General features: G+C 40.8%; 2 protein-coding genes, 2 long non-coding RNA genes and 3 other non-coding genes across 7 annotated transcripts in view; 5 read left to right on the top strand and 2 right to left on the bottom strand.

Moving 5' to 3' along the window:
• Positions 1-250: 250 nt before the first annotated feature.
• Positions 251-4,427, bottom strand: htatsf1 (HIV-1 Tat specific factor 1). Its single transcript, XM_026181492.2, has 10 exons — positions 4,174-4,427; positions 3,581-3,745; positions 2,905-3,151; positions 2,642-2,689; positions 2,362-2,516; positions 1,984-2,147; positions 1,778-1,874; positions 1,606-1,695; positions 1,374-1,511; positions 251-658 (listed from the first exon to the last, which is right to left on the bottom strand). The coding sequence occupies exons 2-10, from the start codon at positions 3,743-3,745 to the stop codon at positions 404-406; spliced, it is 1,359 nt and encodes a 452-aa protein (XP_026037277.1). The 5' UTR covers positions 4,174-4,427; the 3' UTR covers positions 251-403.
• bod1 (biorientation of chromosomes in cell division 1) overlaps positions 4,402-21,067 on the top strand; it is a 24,898-nt gene continuing 8,232 nt past the window's right edge. Inside the window, 4 exon segments of the mRNA XM_026181494.2 lie at positions 4,402-4,791; positions 5,005-5,129; positions 6,263-6,591; positions 9,484-9,508. Coding sequence (XP_026037279.2) covers positions 4,642-4,791; positions 5,005-5,129; positions 6,263-6,591; positions 9,484-9,508 — 629 coding nt within the window. The 5' untranslated portion in view covers positions 4,402-4,641.
• LOC145431425 (uncharacterized) lies at positions 9,916-13,864 on the top strand. Its single transcript, XR_013911730.1, has 3 exons — positions 9,916-10,054; positions 10,426-10,512; positions 13,629-13,864. It is a non-coding gene; the product is annotated as an uncharacterized LOC145431425 (long non-coding RNA).
• Positions 11,445-11,516, top strand: trnad-guc (transfer RNA aspartic acid (anticodon GUC)). Its single transcript has one exon. It is a non-coding gene; the product is annotated as a tRNA-Asp (tRNA).
• trnad-guc (transfer RNA aspartic acid (anticodon GUC)) lies at positions 12,055-12,126 on the top strand. Its single transcript has one exon. It is a non-coding gene; the product is annotated as a tRNA-Asp (tRNA).
• Positions 12,704-12,775, top strand: trnad-guc (transfer RNA aspartic acid (anticodon GUC)). Its single transcript has one exon. It is a non-coding gene; the product is annotated as a tRNA-Asp (tRNA).
• Positions 14,304-16,787, bottom strand: LOC145431426 (uncharacterized). The gene is made up of 2 exons (XR_013911731.1): positions 16,672-16,787; positions 14,304-15,903 (listed from the first exon to the last, which is right to left on the bottom strand). It is a non-coding gene; the product is annotated as an uncharacterized LOC145431426 (long non-coding RNA).

Below are 21,067 nucleotides of genomic sequence, written 5' to 3'. Positions count from 1 at the left end.
TCGGAAAATTGTCAGTGATTAAAGAACGAAACAAAGCAAATGTGAAATAAAATGAAAAACATAATGAAGCCAAACACGTTCATATCCAACAAAGTTTCAGTCTCTCTTGTGTTTTGTCATTAATATTTAGCTCTGTCACCATAATGCATAGTGTCAGCAAACTGCACTGAATTATGGGAGCGCTGTAAGGTGTAGCAAGCTGGTTGAGTGCATGTCTAATTACAGGGTGAACCACAATGATGAAAATAGGTTAGAGAAAATTAGTTTTATTTTCTACATTACAAAACAGCTTAAACTGTCCAAATTCCTCCTCCCTTTCTCAACAGGAAGTTTTCCCAAAGTTCACTTTAAGCAGGACATCCTAGTTGGTTGACACAGGGCCATAAAAGGAGGATGAGAGTATCTAAGCTTCCTCATCCTCACTTCCTGCTAGGCTGCTGTCAGTGGAGTCCACTTCCTCCTCCTGTTGCTCCTCTGAGGACTGCGGTTCTGATTTGGGTTGCTGCTCTGGCTCAGTGGTGCTGGAGGGCTCGCTAGGTTCTGTCGCTGTGCTGCTCTCTGCAGGCTTGGAGTCCTTCTGCTGTTCTCCTTCTCCACCCTCCAAAAACTGTGACCAACCCTTCAGCCGCTCCTCTCGCTCGCGTGTCGTCTCTTCTACCTGCATGTACAGAACATGAAAGGCGAGAGATATTACCACGTGTAGAGTCTAAGGCAGTCTAACGTATCAAAATAATTCAAATATAACCTGTTTTACTTAAATAAATACCAAATGGGACACTGTGCAATCACTGAGTCTACCATGAACTCCTCTGTGTACCAAATTATTCTAGAGATACATGTCAGGCTATCTGTCTGATAGTTAAATTTGGCCTTAAACTGGGTCATGAAACAGGACAATTACGAAACATTCTTTTAAAAAAATACATTTAAAATAAAATAAATATGTTCCCTAAAATTTAATCAGCACCTCATGCAATAAAGTGCTGCTAGCACCCAAAAAAGTGACAATAATGTACATGAACTACAGTAAAAAAAAAAAAGATGTACTAACTTTCAGGCACAAAGCACATGTTGAACTGTACAACAGAATGCTAAAGACAATTACAGCTGTCAGAAAGTGAAAGAACAACCAAGTAAAGCTTTAACTGCAAACAGAAGCACAGAAAACGAAGCAGACTCTGAAATCTGTCCCTTGGAACAATTAAAACTTTCGCAGATTTCATTTCATGCAGGAACCAAAACGTCACTTAGAAATTGTGAAACTTACTCCAACTTGTCAGGGAGCTAATTATATGACAGGCTAGGTATTACTGCTTTTGACTGTGAATCACCAAGACCCCCAAAACCTCAATATTTCTGTTGTCTTTATTTACCTGATAGTCTGTCGTTCCATCCCAAAGCTGAGCAGATAGCTGCCTTCCTCCAAACCAGCGCCCGTTGAACGACAGAATACACGCATCAGCTTCCTCAGGCTCCTTAAAAGCAACTGATGCCACGCCGTCCGGGTGTCTCTGCAGCACAAATACAGCCACACATCCACTTCATCTCAACTTTTTCTTAGCTAATTTCCTACCACGACCTTCAAAATACAGAAATCAAACTCACATCAAAGAGGATGACCTTCTTAACTTCCCCAAACTTCTCACACTCACTCCGCAGATCCTCACGATACTCATTCAGCACCAGTGGGTCCTCCTACAGAGAGCAAAGAGATTAATGCACAATGCTGTGTGTGTGTGTGTGTGTGTGTGTGTGTGTGTACGTGTTCCTCTCACACCTCAAAGTCACTGGGATGGAACATATTCCTGATGATGACAACTTTTTCATGCCTCTTCCTCGCGTCTCCTTTTTTCTCTGGCCTCCAATCCAACTGTCTACAAAACAAAACAAAGAATAAAGAAACAGCGGCCAGTAGTGCTTCTACTGAGGAGTTCATTCCTGCTACACAGAAATAAACAGATAAGAACAGAAAACAGAATTTACTTCTGCTGCTGCTGTAGCTTCTTCTTATAATCTTTGCTTTTCTTCTTCTTTTTGCTGGCGTCATACTGCCCCTTCAGCTCAAACCGTGCGGCTTCCACATGCAGTTTATAACCTCGGACCTCTGACTCATCAATCAGGCGTATAGCCAGATCCACAGACTCCTTCTGCAGAGAACCACAAACAAGTACACACAGTCATTTGACCAGAGTAAAGAAAGCAAGAGCAGGAGATTTGTCTATCCACTCAACAAGAGGACTACAAATAACGTTGTTGCTCCACGTATGGCACCCTCTATGGCCAATATTGCCAATATTAAGTGACAACATTTGCACAGTTATGGTGCGTGTCTGGGGCATTGACCGAGCAGGACAGACTAACCTTTAGATAGCAGCAAAGACCATCTCCCTTCAGATTTCCTTCTTTGTCTTTGTAAAGTTTGACTTTGTACTCTTCGGTGATGGGGTCCCTCATTACAATCCCACACTTTGACATCAGCTCTGCAAACTCCTCGGAGCTGATGTCAGGAGGCAGGCCTGAGAAGAAGAGACCAGGAGAGAAAGATTAGAGCAAGAGAGCGCCACGTGATAAACAGAGTCAGGTACTTTATGGGACGCCAGCTTCTTGGCATTCAGAAGAAGGATATGTAGGTGATACTAACCTGACACGTAGACATTCGTGTTTTTATTTTCATCAATATCAAACCATCCTACGGGCAGAAAAAGGGAAACTGATCAAGAGTGACATTCCACTTACAACTTAAAAATTGCACATAACTGTATAAAAACAGTTAGTAAATTAACATAATAACAGCAGCACAATTTCTTATTAGATTTATATTTCTGTGTGTGTGTGTGTGTGTGTGTGTGTGTGTGTGTGTGTGTGTGTGTGTGTGTGTGTGTGTGTGATTGGATGCCAGTTTACCTTGCTCAGCTTTCCTCTTCTCCCCTTTCTGTTTGGTTTCTTTGCCTGGCGTCTCATGCTGCTCTGAGGCCGAGTTTGGGGCGGGATCTTCTGGTTTCTCCTTTTCTGTTGGTTTTTGTGGTGGTTTGCTGTCAGGCCCGGGTGCTGCTGGGTTGGTGCTGGTCAGGGAAGCGTTCTTTCCATCCGGAGCCGATTTCTCAATGAAGCCATAGTTGGCCTGGTAGGCTGCCATGAAGTCCTCTGTTATCTAGAGGAACAAATCAAACCTACTTAATATTGACACAGAAATCAACTCGGACCAATTTTGACACATCTAATAAAAGCTGTTATCATAAAATAAATGATAACTTTGTTTTTTCACTTTAATTTTACTAGTCAGCGCTTTTATGCTATATAAAAAAGAAAACTACACACTTCCAATAGCCAAGTAAGAAAACTATAACAATATAGTTTCTGTATCAAATACCAACACTCCACAGGTCAGTGCAATACCCTGTACTGTACTAACATCTCTCCAACAGCTGAAGCATGGCCAGAATGGGGTCATGCAACAGGAAAATGATCCCAAGAGCAACAGCAAGTTTTTGACTGTATTTATAAGGTAAAGCTGCTTCAATTCAATGTAGACTAAAAAAAGCTTAAGAAAGAAAAGCTGAGAGTCAAAGAAAGCTTGTACTTTGGGAAACCAGGCCTTCTTTTCATGATCCCAGTCATACACAGTCCCATCCTCTGGATCGGTGTAGGTGTATGGGTCTGAGCCATCTTCATTTCTCTGATCATAGAGCTCTTGCAGCCGCAGCTGCTCCATAAACTCTTTGTTGGGATCTGATTTGCCACTCATCTACGACAAGAAAGTGACACATTAGATTACCATGTTCAGACATATAGAGAGACACTGTATGACAACTTTATCACACCGAAATAGCCTGGATTTAATATCCTGCTCTGGAGTCTTGCACAGGTTCATAATCTGGATATTACTCACCCATCTAACTGCCCCTAGCCAACTAATCACATATGAGTACCATCATTGTTACTATACTGTAACTGCCGAAAATGTCAGCCAGCTGCTTTAATCCTTCACAATGTCAAGGATAACAACCGACAGCTGGACTCAATGTGAGCTAAAACCTACAGCCCGTCTTCAAAAGGGGGCTGTATCTGAGTTAATATCAGGTTAATTCGGTCATTCACCTCTGCTATATTTTTATGTCCGTGATTAACACTTAGATTAAGTGTGTTGATGTTAGCCAGCATGGCTAGCGTTACCTTTCACAGCGATAGTCCAGGCACAGTGAGCTCTGGCTGGTGCGAAAGTTAACGGTGCAGATTATCTTAGTCAGATCCCCGCCACAGAACCAGCTTTGTGCTTTGAATGTGTTATAATTATTCTTTTTTTTATTTCTAAATGAACGTTTCAGCGCAACCCGCTAACGTTTTGATTTACCCTCAGTTAGTAACAACGGCACTAAAACGAAGTACATCCGAGGTTATGCCACTTGTGCGCGTGCGTGGAAGACAAGGGGGAAAAGGAGGCATTCGATTTGCTCTTCTGCTTCTACCTTTTTTAAAAGAGCGTCTGCTGTTCAGCAAGACTAACGATCACTTTGTCCGCAGTTTGTTCGAGGGCAATGAATCGAACGTACGTCTTGTAGAATAACTAGTGTGGATAGTTAAGTGGTTGGCTAGTTCAATGCAGCTAACAGGTAAGTAATAAAATAGTCTCCTGGGTTTGGCATGGCCGAGGGAAGCGGTAATGTTAACGTCAATCCGGCCAACCTCCCACCGGGAGACCCGCAGCTCATCGGGATGATTGTGGAGCATCTGAAAAACCGGGGTCTTTTTGATGAGTTCCGTCGGGACTGTTTAGCCGACGTCGATACAAAGGTAATCTACTAACTCTGCTTTGTTTGTGTTTAACTTTAGCTAACCTGACACAAACAAAGTTATCCGTGTCAGTGCCACTTTAACTGTCCTAAATCTATCCGAGTGTCTTTTTAGCTGGCTACAGTATACTACAGTATACTTTCAACGCACAGTGTACTCCGTTACTTAGTGTGCGCTATTGCTGCATATTTACCGCGCTGTTGTTGTTGTCAGCCGGCCTATCAGAACCTGCGACAGAAAGTGGACAACTTCGTCACATCGCACCTGAGCACGCAGAACTGGAACCCGTCCATCAACAAGAACCAGATGAGGAACGGACTGAGGCAAAGTGTTGTTCAGTGAGTGTTTCCTTTGAGCTTTTTGCAACCTTTCAGCTCCTGTTTAGAATGTACTACACATGTGAGCTTCCAAGGAGCTTTTTTTCGTTTACCAATAGTTCTGCAGGCTTTCAGAAGGTCTTTCAAAGTTTTTCTTTGAACATTTGCTGCTTTTTCACTCGTTTTTAGTCCAGCCTTTGTACCTGACTATTGTTTTGTTTGTTAAGCTATGTAACACTGGCTTATGAATCCTTCAAGGAAAAAATGGGCACCTAACTCAAGGAATGAATCTTTCTTGTTGACACGTAACAGACAAAAACTGTATCTTTTGGCATATCATCTGTTCCGGTTTCTTTAGTTTAATCTATGAAAAATGCCAAAGATAATGCAGTTTGACAGACATAAAATGGTATTTTTGCACCAACAAGCTGACTGCCAAACAGTCATTAGCTGAAAAATTGGTGTAGCTCAGCATGGTGTGCAGTGTGTCCTTAAAAATATGAGGACACTGAATGAGTTGCAAGCCTTAAAAACTATCTACAGCACATGAACAGCATTGATTTTCAGTTGTCTGCCTGATAATAGGGTTAATTAACACAATTGACAATGTCACCTATAAAAATTAGTTGATGTGGAATTTCATTGTTGACGTGTCATACACTAAAACCACATAAATGTGTTTTTGTAACTGCAACACACTACAGGGAGGTATGAGGGCTTATCGCCTATGTCGTCTGCCAAGACTGCGCTCAATATTAATGAAGAAGAACGTAGCGCCAACCACAAAACAGGATGAATAAATAAAGTTAAATGCAGACTGTGCAAACCAGAGCTTTCCTTCCACAACAGCACTACTGCAGTGCACACTCACATGTTGGCTTTTGGGTTTTTTTTACATCTAATTTCTTTACGTAAATTAGTAAAAAGACTGTAGTGAACAGGTTATATATAAAATAAAGAAATGATCTGTTTTTGAAGTACTCACTTTTTGGGTTTTTGTGTTAAACATTGTATTTCAGTTTATGTTTACACATGCTTCAATAAATTGGTGTATCTATTTCCCATTTTCCTAGCAAAATATAAAGAAATGAGGAAGTGGCTGAAGACTTTTGCACGACCATGCACTCAGCCATAATTTATTTATGTATTTTAAGATCGGGCATGCTGGAGTCTGGTGTGGACAGGATCATAACTCAGGTCGTGGACCCCAAGATGAACCACACTTTCCGACCGCACATAGAAACAGCCATCCACGACTTTCTGTCAGGGGACAGGAAGGAGGAAAGCACCTCGAGTTTGAACTCTGCTCCATCTGAACAGACAGAACCACAAGAGGCTCCGTCTGCCTCTGGCCCCAAAACCCCCTGAGGTGTGTGTTTAAAACCCAAAGCACAGCGTAAGGTCGACAGCAGCTCAAAAATGAGTAGTCTCTCTCTCTCTCGATACAGGCACACATGCTGGTCTCTAGTGGTCTGCACATTCTGTATGGCTGCATTAACCTTTGGAAAGGTGCAGCATCGGACGGGTGGACGATGAAGAGGAGGAAAGAGGAGGCTGTTTTGTGCCTCCAATTCAATGGATTAGTCAGGCGTGTGTCATTGCTCCTGCGTGAGGCTGCTTCGGGAGAAGGGCTACAACGCTGAGTGGTGCACTGTCGTCGTTTGAGTGTGGATTGTTAATTTTTTTTCGGTACTGGCTTTTTTTATTTGTTTGGGGTTTTTTCCAATGTGCATTACTTTTTCTTTCTTTTTTTTTCTTTTTTTTAGCAATTATATATTTTTTAAATACAGAGCCAATTGTTCACTCACTCTGTTTATGCCTATGATATAGACATTTTCCAGTTTCCTGTTACTTTTTTTTATTTTTATTTTTTATGCTTGCACACTGTCTGCACTCATTTTTGATAGACTGAGGGGGAAAAAATTAAATTACTGAAGAACAATGCAATGAATGAATTTGTTTCATGTTTACAGGCCATAATTTTTCATTTCATCATGTCAGATTTTTCTTTGGTGTGTGTGCTTAATATGAAGTTTGTCCATCTCATGTGCTTACATTAAAAACAACTGCCACCATGTCCCTCTTTGTCTTTCTCTACCTCCTCTTAGTTGCTAAGCTTTCATCAGTGGATACACCATATTTTTATCAGTTTGTCTTTAAAGGAGATGGCAATACAGTTAACAGAGAGGAAATGACAGTAACGCTTTTTAATGATGGAAACCTCTGCAGCAATTTCTGTGTAAAGAAAGCTGGTGTATGGCGTTTATTAGTTTTCTTTGTTAAGTCTAACATAAAAGAAGCTGTCTGACGCAGCATTTCGCTCAATATGATCATTACCCGATGCTGCTGAAGTGAAGCAGAGCAAAGTCAAAGATGTTTTATTACAGACACAGGTAAGCGTTTTGCAATTTGGCATATTTTAAAAAGTTTAAATTTCTCCAGTGTTGAACAGTAAAAATGATGCTTTCTTGTCCGAGGTCATTTAAAAAAAACAGCGGGACAGCACTGCACACAACGGTAGACTGATGCATAATAAGCAAGCGAATAATACAGAAAACAGATTTGAGATGGGAAACTGTTCTTGAAGAGAGAGAGAAAGAGCGATGCAGGATGTGCGATCGTGGTGGAAGCAAATCAGCAAAAATAAAAGGGAATTAATGACGATGTTTATCAAACCTGAAGCGTAGTTTTGATCTTCTTTTGCTGTTTGTTCAGTGAATTTTGGTTGGAGAGTGACAAAACCTGCAGCTTCAGAATCTGTGTGCTGTAGGCTTTCAGCACTGAAGGTCTGTGTATGTTCAGGCGTTTCTGGAAAAGTAGATTTGTATTTAAAAATTGATTCAGGATTCAATGAATCGATATGGTGTTATTCAAGCTAAAATTGATTTAAATGGGAAAATCGATTATTTAAACACACCCCTAATAAGAACGGGTCCATCTTCCATGTACCTAAACAGTCCCGAACTTTCCAATTCATTCTCTATGGGAGTCCTAAACCACTACGAATGTAATATATTCTTTGTCCACTATAGTCTTCTGGCGCTGTTGCAAATTTATACAGTCATGTTTGGTGGTGAGCAGAGATGGGCAGTAACGCGTTACTTGTAACGCGTTACTGTAATCTGATTACTTTTTTCAAGTAACGAGTAAAGTAAGGGATTACTATTGCAAAATCGGTAATTAGATTACCGTTACTTTCCCGTAGGAACGCTGCGTTACTGCGTTACTAAAACCGTGATTTTTTTTTGCGAGAATGTCTCATGACAGTGACGTAAGCAAGTGCGACGTTGGTGACAGCAGCTGTGTGCAGATCAACAATGGATAATATATCGAGTGCGGGAGAGAGTATGAGCGTGCAGCGTTTAAAGTGTGGAAGTACTGACCTTACTTTGAGTTTGATTCCATAAAAAGTGACAAAAACATTAGCGTCCATCGTGCGTGGGAAGAAAACTTCTTTTTACAGCGAAAAAAACCCCTAAACTTCCGAGCAAGCACCGAGTAGCTACGACGTGATGGGAAACTCACAGAGACACTCGCGCGGATTCTTCAACTGACCGCAGCACACCTACACCAGGGTAACCCTCCGCCTACCCTGCTCCTGCTTTACAGGTGAAAATAGAGCAAAAGGACCGCTGAGTCTTTGACTTTATTTATTTTCTGCTGTGTTTTACTTGCATCTGTTTGAAAGAGTGAGTGTAAACACAAAAAATATTTTATTTTATGTGCTGGAATGTGTAGAAAATAGGTTTAAATGTTAAACTAATTTATTCAAGTCAGAGAATGTTGCATATAATTAAATGTTTTGCTTGATGCATAAAGTTAAAAGATTAAAACTGATAAAACAAGTTAAAAAAAGAGACTTTTCCATTTGATTACATTTTGTATGATGGATTATGTAGAAAAAGTAGAATTGGGCTGAAAGATCTATCACTTTATCACCTCTTCAGGTTGTAAATCGTGTTTTTAAAAAGTAACTAAGTAACTAAGTAACTAAGTAATTAATTACTTTTGAAAATAAGTAATCAGTAAAGTAACGGGATTACTTTTTGGGGGGAGTAATCAGTAATTAGTTACTGATTACTTTTTTCAAGTAACTTGACCAACACTGGTGGTGAGTATCCCCGCCTGTCACGCGGGAAACTGGGGTTCGATTCCCTGACGGGGAGGCAATACGTTTTCATTCATAATGTTGAAAGTCAGACTGTGACATCCTTGGGAAGGTCCTTAACCAGTGGCGGAGCGGGGGGGTGGCTTACTGGGCTTAAGCCCGGGTTGTTTTTTCAGAAGCCCGGGATCTTTTGGAGTGTATTTTTTTCATAGTTAGATGCCTGGCTGACAAAACAAAAACTACACACAATATTTGAAGCACTGCGAGTGCGCTCTTGGAGAAGCGCAGCCAGGCAGACAGAGGAGAACTGAAGTTTGACCAGGTACCAAGGCAAATTATTCGTACTGTACAAATAATGCAAATATGACGGTGTATCACAAAAGATTGATGTCAAACAGATCACTTGACCCATATTACATTACTTGCTCTTCGAGTGAATCAACAAATGGCGAAATGAAAAGCCAAACAACAACTCTGTCTCTTTAGAGAGTCTCAGCTTACATGTGTGTTTATTTCATATTTTCAGTTGTTGCCTTCCACCAGTGGTGTGTCCAGCGGGGTGGCCTGGGGGGGCACAGGCCACCCCCAACCAGACTGGCCACCCCAGGTGCCACCCCAAAGGCAAAACAATAAAATTCAATCAAATATCAAATGTCCGATTATGTTTTCACGGTGAAGCTCAGATATCCGAGTGTAAGTGAATGCAGCATCGGCTTCTGCGCTATGTGCATCATGTTAGCAAAGGTAGTTAGCAAAGGTAGGAGAGCCAAGCACGAAAGACGGCACTACAGGAAACAATTTTTCAGTGAAAGAAAATGAGAACAGAATAAATGTCCAGGTAAGTAATATTAAGTTTGTTGAGTTTAGTAAACTTCGGTGAAATTAGAATACCAAGGAAAAAATTACACTTAAAGAATTATTGCAGCCGTTGAATATATCAGACAGTATGCTACTGAGGGCAGCTAACATAAGAGTTATGAGTTATAAGATGTAATCTAAGTCGTAACATTGCTGTATGGAGCTGCAGATTTGGTTGCAGGTTAACATAGCTGGACTGGCCATCGGGCATACCGGGCATATGCCCAGTGACTTATTTTTTATTTTTTTTGTAATGGCATGAACAATGAGAGGTGGTGGATTGGCCAGATGCAGGTCGATGTGTAAAAATAACTCAGTTGTTTGGTGGTGGCTATGGCGGGGCTTCCACAGAGGCCAGCAGGTGGATGAGGGAAGGGGAGGCAGGAGGAGAGACCCGAGGCAGCCGCCGGTCCGAGTGTCAGGTGAACTGAACTTCAGGTAAGAAGTTATGACCTGCAGTCTATATGACCCAGATAGATTTTCCCATTTCAAAGAAACAGGCTCTGTGTTTTGCCTTATATGCATCCACAGGTGTGCCACCAATTTACTCACATGGACTCTACTAACCTATCAGAAGCTTCTTCAGCTCAGAATGGAATCGTCTGAAGTTTTCTTATTAATTAACAATAAACTTAGTGTACATGTACTCCTAAATTTGATGAAGGTGACAAAAAATAGACAGCCCTGTCTCTCTTTATTCTGACATTTAACTAATTCAAAAGATATTTCAATATTTATTTATCCAAAACAAAACAAGTTTACTCTAAATTGATGTTGTACAGAAAAAAAATGTTCTTGCGTTTTCCATAAAGTGTATGTAAATATCTGGTTTAAATTGTGAATATACTGTGTATTGAAATTCCTCTTGTTTTGCATAGAAATATACTGAACAACATACAAAGCATAATATATGAAATAACATTTACCAGAGTTTTTTCTTTGAAAGAAGCTCCTTATGTTCATACACTCCAAAAGACCCCGGGCTTCTGAAAAAACAACCCGGGCTTAAGCCCAGTAAGCCACCCCCCGCTCCGCCACTGTATAAGGACTAATCCATCTACCATTTACCGAAACAGTTTCCAAGTCCTTCGCTATGGGAGTCCTAAACCACTACGGATGTAATATATTTCTGTCCACTATTGTCTTTTGGCGCTGTTTCGACTTTATACATGATACGTTCATTATGGTTGTTTTGGAAGAGGTTTAGTCTCTTTCGTTGACGATAGAGAACTTTGCGTTGAGGCTTCTAGTCATTATAATCTCTGTCCGCTATTATTTGCACGTAAAACTTGATATGCATTACAGGCTATCCCACTGTGGACATAGTTGAGTCACGATTGGTACTGCAACATAAGAATCCGATGACACCTTCCTCGTTAGTATAGTGGTGAGTATCCCCGCCTGTCACGCGGGAGACCGGGGTTCGATTCCCCGACGGGGAGGCAAGATCTTTTTATGCTTGATGTTAAACGTCAGACTGTGACGTCCTTGAGAACGTCCTCAACTGCTTAATGTTTCAGGTTTCCTTGAACAGACTCAGGAATTAAACAATATTCAAACACATGACAGTTAGTGCTCTTTTCTAAACCGTAGCTTCAAAACTCTCCCTGGACAGCGCTTTGAGTGCTCAGGTAGAATAGAAAAGTGCTATATAAGAACGAATCTACCATTTACCGAAACTGTTTCCAATTCCTTCTCTATGGGAGTCCTAAACCACTACGGGTGTAATATATTTTTGTCCACTATAGTCTTCTGGCGCTGTTGTAGTTTATACGTGATACGTTCATTATGGTTGTTTTGAAAGATGTTTTGTCTCTTTCGTTGACGGTAGAGAACTCTGCGTTGAGGCTTCTAGTCATTATAATCTCTATTATTTACACGTAAAACTTGATATCAAAACGAGGGAAACAGAGATACTACCACGCTGAAGACATAGTTGGGTCACGATCGGTACTGCAACATACGAGTCCGATGACACCTTCCTCGTTAGTATAGTGGTGAGTATCCCCGCCTGTCACGCGGGAGACCGGGGTTCGATTCCCCGACGGGGAGGCAATAACTTTTTATTCTTGATGTTAAACGTCAGACTGTGACGTCCTTGGGAACGTCCTCAACTGCTTAATGTTTCAGGGTTTCCTTGAACAGACTCGGGAATTAAACAATATTCAAACACATGACAGTTACTGCTCTTTTCTAAACCGTAGCTTCAAAACTCTCCATGGAAAGCGCTTTGAGTGCTCAGGTAGAATAGAAAAGTGCTATATAAGAACGAATCTATCTACCATTTACCGAAACTGTTTCCAATTCTTGGGAATGGGAGTCCTAAACCACTACGGATGTAATATATTTTTGTCCACTATAGTCTTCTGGCGCTGTTGTAGTTTATACGTGATACGTTCATTATGGTTGTTTTGGAAGAGGTTTTGTCTCTTTCGTTGACGGTAGAGAACTCTGCGTTGAGGCTTCTAGTCATTATAATCTCTGTCCGCTATTATTTGCACGTAACACTTGATACACATTACAGGCGTGCACAACTTAACGTATCAAAACGGGGAAACGGCAATACTATCCCACTGTGGACATAGTTGAGTCACGATCGGTCCTGGAACATACGAGTCCGATGTCACCTTCCTCGTTAGTATAGTGGTGAGTATCCCCGCCTGTCACGCGGGAGACCGGGGTTCGATTCCCCGACGGGGAGGCAATATCTTTTTGTTCTTGATGTTAAACGTCAGACTGTGACGTCCTTGGGAACGTCCTCAACTGCTTAATGTTTCAGGTTTCCTTGAACAGACTCAGGAATCAAACAATATTCAAACACATGACAGTTACTTAACTTTTCTAAACTGTAGCTTTAAAACTCTCCCTGGACAGCGCTTTGAGTGCTCAGGTAGAAAAGAAAAGTGCTATATAAGAACTAATCCATCTACCATAAAACGTCATATACATTACAGGCGTGCACAACTTAACGTATCAAAACGGGGAAACGGCAATACTAGCCCACTGTGGATAGAGTTGGCCCATCGCGTATAGGTTAAACGGAGAAACAGCCAATCAAATGGCAGCTTTTCGGGCATTGGGGGGAAAAAAGAGTTTGGGTTTTTTTTTACACTGAACTGTCTGAGCGCGGGTTCGAGTCCTGGTTGGGACAAAGGTTGTGTTACATTATCAAAAGTTAAACACCATTTTCAATTTACTTATTGTGGGTAACATTTATTTTTCACTTTGCTTTTTCTTATTATTTGATTATCATTTTGTTTATATTATATAGTGTTATGGCCTGTGGAACAATTTTCCTGCATTACTACATAACTCAGACTAATCTGTATCATCACAGTTTTGAGATGATACATACCAGACATATAGTCTACAATTATGCACACATCCAACTTTTAATACAAAGACTAAAGCTAAAACTATAAACTGCTAGTTTATATCTATTCATTTTCCAGCACAAACTCAGTACTGACATCATTACTTTATTCCAGTCATGCTCTTGCCTGCCTTCACCGAGCATGGTTTAAATCTGTTGCTCTTCTGCTTCTGCGTTTCAGATCCGCAGCCATGCAGCCCGCCTCCTCTCCTTTCTCCTCCTCACTGTGGTCACTCAGAACCCTGTCCCAGCCTCCATCTTCATCTTCATTACTATCAGCATTTTGACTCTGGGGTGTGGCTTATGCAAAATCCTGTCACTGCTGAGATTTCTTCTGCTATGATGGGTCATTGGAGTCTAACTGCCAAACAGTTACATTTATTTCTGTATCTCAATAAATCATGTTCGTTTTTTCCACATGATCTCTCCTTATTGAACTGCTTTTGTAGATAAGCTTCAAGCCAGAAAGCAACAATACCTAAACCAAAAATATTATCATCAGAAGTGAGAAAGTGTCTGGACTATCTCCAGCTGTGTTGCATGTATTAAAGATAACTTCAGACACTGTCTGGTTGTCATGTCTGAGACAGGCTGTATAGTCAAACAGATAAAAGACAGCAGTCATGTTTCTAATATTACAAATCAACCAGAAAGATTATAAAGATAAAAGCTGTGAGACCCCACTAGAGAAAGGATGGCTTGTTATCATTACATGAAGTGATTTAGAAATAATATGTAAGCTTTCAGGGCAGCACTCACAGCTTTTTAAAACTGATTACCTGATGGTGAGCACACACAGGTATATAAACATACAGGTGAACTCTAAGAGGTTATAAAGAAGAGAGCTGTGCTGCTATTTTTACAGAACACAATTTATTCACATTTTTATATTTACAATCAGTTTATTTATAGAAACAAAATAAACATTACAAAACTATCTTATGTACATAGGGCTGCTCGATTATGGCAAAAATGATAATCACGATTATTTTCACTGAAATTGAGATCTCAATTATTTGACGATATTTATTTAACAATGTATTGAATAATGACTTTAAAGATTGTCAAAAAATAATATAAAATAGTGTGCAAATACTGATAACAGTGCAAATGTTTGCAATATAAAAAATAAATGAAAAATGTAAACATCTATGTTTAGTGAACTTTGCAGTGTTGCTCTGTGGTGCAGCTACGACACCGTAGCAAAGTTTACACACTATGTCTGCTTGATCCACGTCTGACTCCGCGAACCCATAATGTTTCCACACCACTGAAGTTTGTTTTATCTCTCTTTTCAACCAACGGCAGTCACTCTCCTCTCCAAATAACTTCTGTTTAGCTTTCCGAGCTTCCCTCGGGTCCTCTTAATCAACGGTCCCCAACTCGCGGGCCTCGGACCGGCACCGGTCCGTGAGTTGTTTGGTACCGGGCCGCGAGAGTTGAGGCTCAGGTGTTTTCAGGGGTTTTATCGGTTTTCAGCGTTATTTTGTTATCGTTTTTATCGTTTACTCGGTTTTCCTTGGTCTTTTCACATGTGTTATGAATAAATCATCTTTTTTTTCGGTACTGGTACTAGTTTTATTTTGTTGTATTTATCCGCGACACCTTAAAGGCCGGTCCATGAAAATATTGTCGGGCATAAACTGCCAGGTCCGTGGCGCAAAAAAGGTTGGGGACCGCTGCTCTTAATTGTTGTGACACGTGTTCGAAATGCAGAGAGGTGCTCTCGATTTGCCACACGGAGCAGCGCGAGAGTAAAGCATGAGGGAGGGGCTAATAATCGGCTCAGTCTTTTTTAATGATCGTTGAAAGCCCAGATCGTAATCGAGATTAAAATTCGATTAATTGAGCAGCCCTATATGTACAATATCAACAGTTTCTCCCCTATTTCCTCTTTTCTTCCACCCATCTTTGTCTCTCTGCCTCGTAGAAAGGAGACTCCCGAATCTCCTTCCAGGTGCTCTTGGCTCGTGAGCCAAAGCCAACCAGCTGATCATCCTCAGAGGCTTCTGCAGCAACACTCACTCTGCTGGTCTTGCAGTTCAGAAGAGTCTTTATCTCTGTAAAGCTGAGGGCATACTGTACAAATGAATGCAAGCTCTCCTTGCCATGCCCTTCTTCCACAGAGGTCCCTGCAGCCTCTTCCTTCTGGAGATCTTTGATCAGGTACATGGTGTACCCGACATCCTTCCCCAGAAGCCACCGGAAAGATTTCCCTTTATACTTTCCAAACTGCAGAATGTACTCTCCCTGCACTTCCTTCATGTCAGACTCATCCCCTCCTCTCTGATAGATGACAGTCAGAGCATTCTGATGTACAGCATCCTCCCTCACAGGTGCAGACTTGTCCTGCAGTTTGGGGTCATTTTTAACGGGTCCTGGAGAAGGTATCCAAGTGGCCCCTTGCGGAACACCACAGAGATTTTCCCTGGATATGGCGCAACTTTCTTCTGCATCTTGATAAGCAGTGAAAAAATAAACAATTATATTAAACAAAATTGATTCCAAACACAAACAAAGACATTTCAGGTTATAATCTTGCTGCTGGGTTTACACAGCAGGATGCAGGAGAACAATAACGAGACTCAATTTGAAAGAACATTGACAACATTTGCGATAAAAGTGTTTTTTCCTCCAGGTATAACAAACTGTTCTGTCTGTAAATAAAAACCTTTCATGGTTGAATGATTATTGGCATATCTGCAAAATTTGTGGTAACTGCTTAGTAGTCATGGCACATAAGAATTGCTGGTAGATTAACAACATATATGTATTTAAGCTATCGTGTTTATTCATACACGAGTGGGCATTGCTCATGTTAGAGATATCAAAACAGACTTTCGCATTGATAAGGTGACTGACCATTACAACATGAAAGCAATACATTTTTTTTAAAGCAGGTTCAGTCATTTAGCATGTCATCTCATAACAAGACACTTATTGGTTATTTAATTGTACCACATTATAGTAATGTCAGTGTCACAGCAGTCGGAAACCTACAAAGTTTATTTACTGGCAAAACACGTCAATGAAACACGCAATTTATTTAAGGATCACGTTCATTCATTTTTTACCGTGCCACTTTACAACAGTAGATAAACTCCCACGTCTTTAACTGACCGATGGATGCTTCGTAAATGCAATCGCAACACGCCTGTTACCTGTAATATACACCTGTAAATGTATTCTGTTGGTTTACTCTTATTTCAAACGACGTTTCTTACCTTTGATCAATGAATGAGGAGCGTTGGGATGTGTTGCGAGCGTTGAGTTACTCGTTTTCTCTACCGAAACGTAAAAGAGGAGATTTTTTAAAAGTGCCGCCGCATCTCAAACTCGCAACAGCGCCGGAAGACCGTAGTGGCCAAAAATATATTACATCCGTGGTGGTTTAGCACTACCATAGAGAATGAATGGGAAACGGTTTAGGCCGTTTAGCTAAAGGGTTCGATTCCCCGACGGGGAGGCAATATCTTTTTATTCTTAATGTTAAACGTCAGACTGTGACGTCCTTGGGAACGTCCTCAACTGCTTAATGTTTCAGGTTTCCTTGAACAGACTCAGGAATTAAACAATATTCAAACACATGACAGTTACTGAACTTTTCTAAACCGTAGCTTCAAAACTCTCCCTGGACAGCGCTTTGAGTGCTCAGGTAGAATAGAAAAGTGCTATATAAGAACTAATCCACCTACCATTTATCGAAACTGTTTCCAATTCGTTCTCTTTGGGAGTCCTAAACCACTACGGATCTAATATATTTTTGTCCACTATAGTCTTCTGTGCACGGGCTGTCACCATTCCCAACATTTATACTGCTAATCGGTTGTGTTAATTGAAAATCGTTGCCAAAAAATGCAGCAGTGTATGTGTGGTACATACATAAACCATGAATGGTTATTCTGTACTGGAAAAACACCATCAAAACTATAGGAGCAAAAATTGAAAAAGAACTCAAACATGTTTTTTTGTCATGTGCATCATCAGCATCCAAGTTTATGCAGCAGTGTCCCTTCCTCTGGGATTCTTGTGCTTACAGTTTTCATTGAAGAGAAGCCCCGTCACTCTGAAATCCTCGATGAACTCTGGCTTTAATCCTAAAGTCAGTTAGTCGGCTTAGTGTGTGAGTGTGTTTGTGTGTCACTGCGGCTAATATTATTGATTTTACTCCTTGTTTTCGGCAGGTGACTGATCCACACGCTTGCACCATGTGTATGTTTGCACTGTGTAAGATCCATTGGTCATCCTCCGCCATCCTCCTGTCTATCAATACAGTACTTGTGATACGTGTGATCATCTATAGATGTTCAACTGAATCATAAAAAAAAAACATGTTTACTTATTGATATCTAGTAGAAATCAAAGCAAAAGAAGATAAACACGACAGAGATGTAGAGCTAACTGGAACATCTAACCTCACTTTAAGGTGTTTTGATGAAACAATAATGATTAAAAATAAAAGCTTTGGCTGAAAATATGACTTTATTGAATTATATTATGGCTACATTAGTGACATAAATTTAAAAATGCAGTCATTGTGGTTTGGGACATTTAAAACCAGTTATATCATCCCTGAAGTTGTCCAAGTTTTGTAACCTATTGTACAAAACACATACATAAACATCTTACATCTAGTAGTGAGTCTGATTTGTGTATGCAATGAGGCAGACATGTATCGTGTTTATCATGAGAGTGCAAGAACAAGAAGGCCCTGCATACATACTATTTGCACAGCGATGTGTGTGCACTGGTGTTGTTTTGAACATGCGAGTGTGCATGTTTGTTGTTGGCAGTGAAGGGTCATTGTGTGGGTGGTCACCACAAGTTGTGGGAGGCCGAATCAGCTTGAAAAGTTATGAAAATAGTCTTCAAATGTCCAAATATTACCCCGTGTGAGAGGATGTCTTCCTATACTGGGCCCCTGCATGAACACACACACACACGTTCTGTCCTTTTTTCCTTGACCTCCTGCTGCAACGCACACACAATGTTTCTCAGTCAGTCCTGCTGAAGGCCACTTGAATGCAGTGAAGATGAAGCTAAGCTGCCAGTAGTTGAGCAGTAGAGTGAGAGTAAGAGAGATGAGGTATTTGTTTAGCTCGTATGGAGACTCTGATGAAACTCCGAGTCAAAACATTTAACCACAACAAATAGAGTGCAAGATGAGAAAAACACGACATCGGAGGCTGGTCTTTATTCAAAATGTACCATCTGATTTTTTTTTTAGGAATTAAATTCATTGCTTAATATTTTAACAAGAAATATAAATTATGGCTCATAGCACAGACACACATGAGTGGGCGCGTACAGTTAGGTCTATAATTTTTTTCACAAAGACATTGGTCCGTTGGATATAGGGTTTAGGGAGAGAATGACTGCAAATGATTTTCAAACAACCTTTTAAAACAATCCAGTTATATTTGTATGTCTGTACGATTACTTTTGAGCCTCTGGAATGGCTGACTGTGTAATAAAATATTCATAGTTCCTAAACAGTTAATGAAATACTTTTGTTAAACTGCTTAAATTAAAGTTGCAATTCCACGTGAAAGGCCAACGCAAAGTGGTGTACACGTGAGAAGTGGAATTAAAATCATACATGATTCCAAACATTTTTTACAAATAAATAACTGAAAAGTGGGGTGTGCGTAATTATTCAGCCCCCTGAGTCAATACTTTGTAGAACCACCTTTCGCTGCAATTCCAGCTGCCAGTCTTTTAGGGCATGTCTCTACCAGCTTTGCACATCTACAGACTGAAATCCTTGCCCATTCTTCTTTGCAAATAAGCTCCAGCTCAGTCAGATTAGATGGACAGCATTTGTGAACAGCAGTTTTCAGATCTTGCCACAGATTCTCGATTGGATTTAGATCTGGACTTTGACTGGGCCATTCTAACACATGGATATGTTTTGTTTTAAACCATTCCATTGTTGCCCTGGCTTTATGTTTAGGATCGTTGTCCTGCTGGAAGGTGAACCTCCGCCCCAGTCTCAAGTCTTTTGCAGACTCCAAGAGGTTTTCTTCCAAGATTCCCTGTATTTGGCTCCATCTTCCCATCAACTCTGACCAGCTTCCCTGTCCCTGCTGAAGAGAAGCACCCCCAGAGCATGATGCTGCCACCACCATATTTGACAGTGGGGATGGTGTGTTCAGAGTGATGTGCAGTGTTAGTTTTCCACCACACATAGTGTTTTGCATTTTGTTTTCATCTGACCAGAGCACCTTCGTCCACATTTTTGCTGTGTCCCCCACATGGCTTGTGGCAAACTGCAAATGGGACTTTATTGTTTTCTGTTAACTGCTTTCTTCTTGCCACTCTTCCATAAAGGCCAACTTTGTGCAGTGCACAACTAATAGTTGTCCTATGGACAGATTCCCCCACCTGAGCTGTAGATCTCTGCAGCTCGTTCAGAGTCACCATGGGCCTCTTGGCTGCATTTCTGATCAGTGCTCTCTAGGGCTGCCACGATTAGTCGACTAGTCACGATTACGTCGACTATCAAAATCGTCGACGACTGATTTAATAGTCGACGCGTCGTTTGAAGCTTTGTAAGATCACAAAAGACGCAGGAATATGTAGTAGGATTTAAGAGTGTAATAACGGATTGAAACAGAAGATGGCATGGCAGCACTGCATGTACAAGGATGCCAGCTGCCGTTAAACCCCGAAGAAGAAGAAGCTGTGTCCCAGAATTCATAGCGCGGCCCAGCTCAGTTTCCAACAATGGCGGCAGCTAGTTAGTTTTAATATTACTCTTATTATTCTTTCTGGGTCACAAAATAAACGTTTAACATATTTTCAGGCGGGAATGTAGCTGTGGAAACCTTAAATATCTGCTCAGTTTATCAAGACACCGCATATTTTCAAAAGCGCTCGACGTTTTCGGAGACGTCTGTTACCCACTAGCTCGATAGCTAGCCGGGGGCTAGGCTAACTAGAGCCGTGAGAACACCGGACTCCCGGCAAATCGTTTTCAAACCCACTGCCGTCTTTCGCTACTCAGGTTAAACATATGAGTCACTTAGATAACTTAAAAATGTTATTGTTTGGCTTTTTTTTTTTTTTTTTAGTATTTTATTTGTTCCTGAGTAAATCTGTTTGGCTGAGATTAAAGTTATAGTTTTTACACAGCTGAATAAACGTCAAGCAGACAACTGATTATCAGAAGTGTGAGATGCTGGAGAATCTACTCCGGTGTCCTGTTATATTTTAGATAGCAAGGAGTTTATTAAACTTCACCGAAACAAACTATCGTCTTGTCTTTATTTTTAGTTAGCACATACCTTAAACACTTAAAGCTGTAAGCTAATGATAGTTATATAAGAGCAGATGCTGCTGGTGCAATAAGCTGTACGTTTTACGTCCAATGGATGATGATCTGATTAGTCGACTAATCGCAAAAATAATCGGTGATTAGTCGACTATCAAAATAATCGTTTGTGGCAGCCCTAGTGCTCTCCTCGTTCGGCCTGTGAGTTTAGGTGGACGGCCTTGTCTTGGTAGGTTTACAGTTGTACCATACTCCTTCCATTTCTGAATGATCGCTTGAACAGTGCTCCGTGGGATGTTCAAGGCTTGGGAAATCTTTTTGTAGCCTAAGCCTGCTTTGAATTTCTC

The sequence above is a fragment of the Astatotilapia calliptera genome, chromosome 10 (assembly GCF_964374335.1).
Source record: "Astatotilapia calliptera chromosome 10, fAstCal68.1, whole genome shotgun sequence".
Taxonomy (NCBI): Eukaryota; Metazoa; Chordata; class Actinopteri; order Cichliformes; family Cichlidae; genus Astatotilapia; species Astatotilapia calliptera.
The sequence above is the reverse complement of the archived record's forward strand: the minus strand, read 5'-3'. Positions and strand labels throughout refer to the sequence as shown.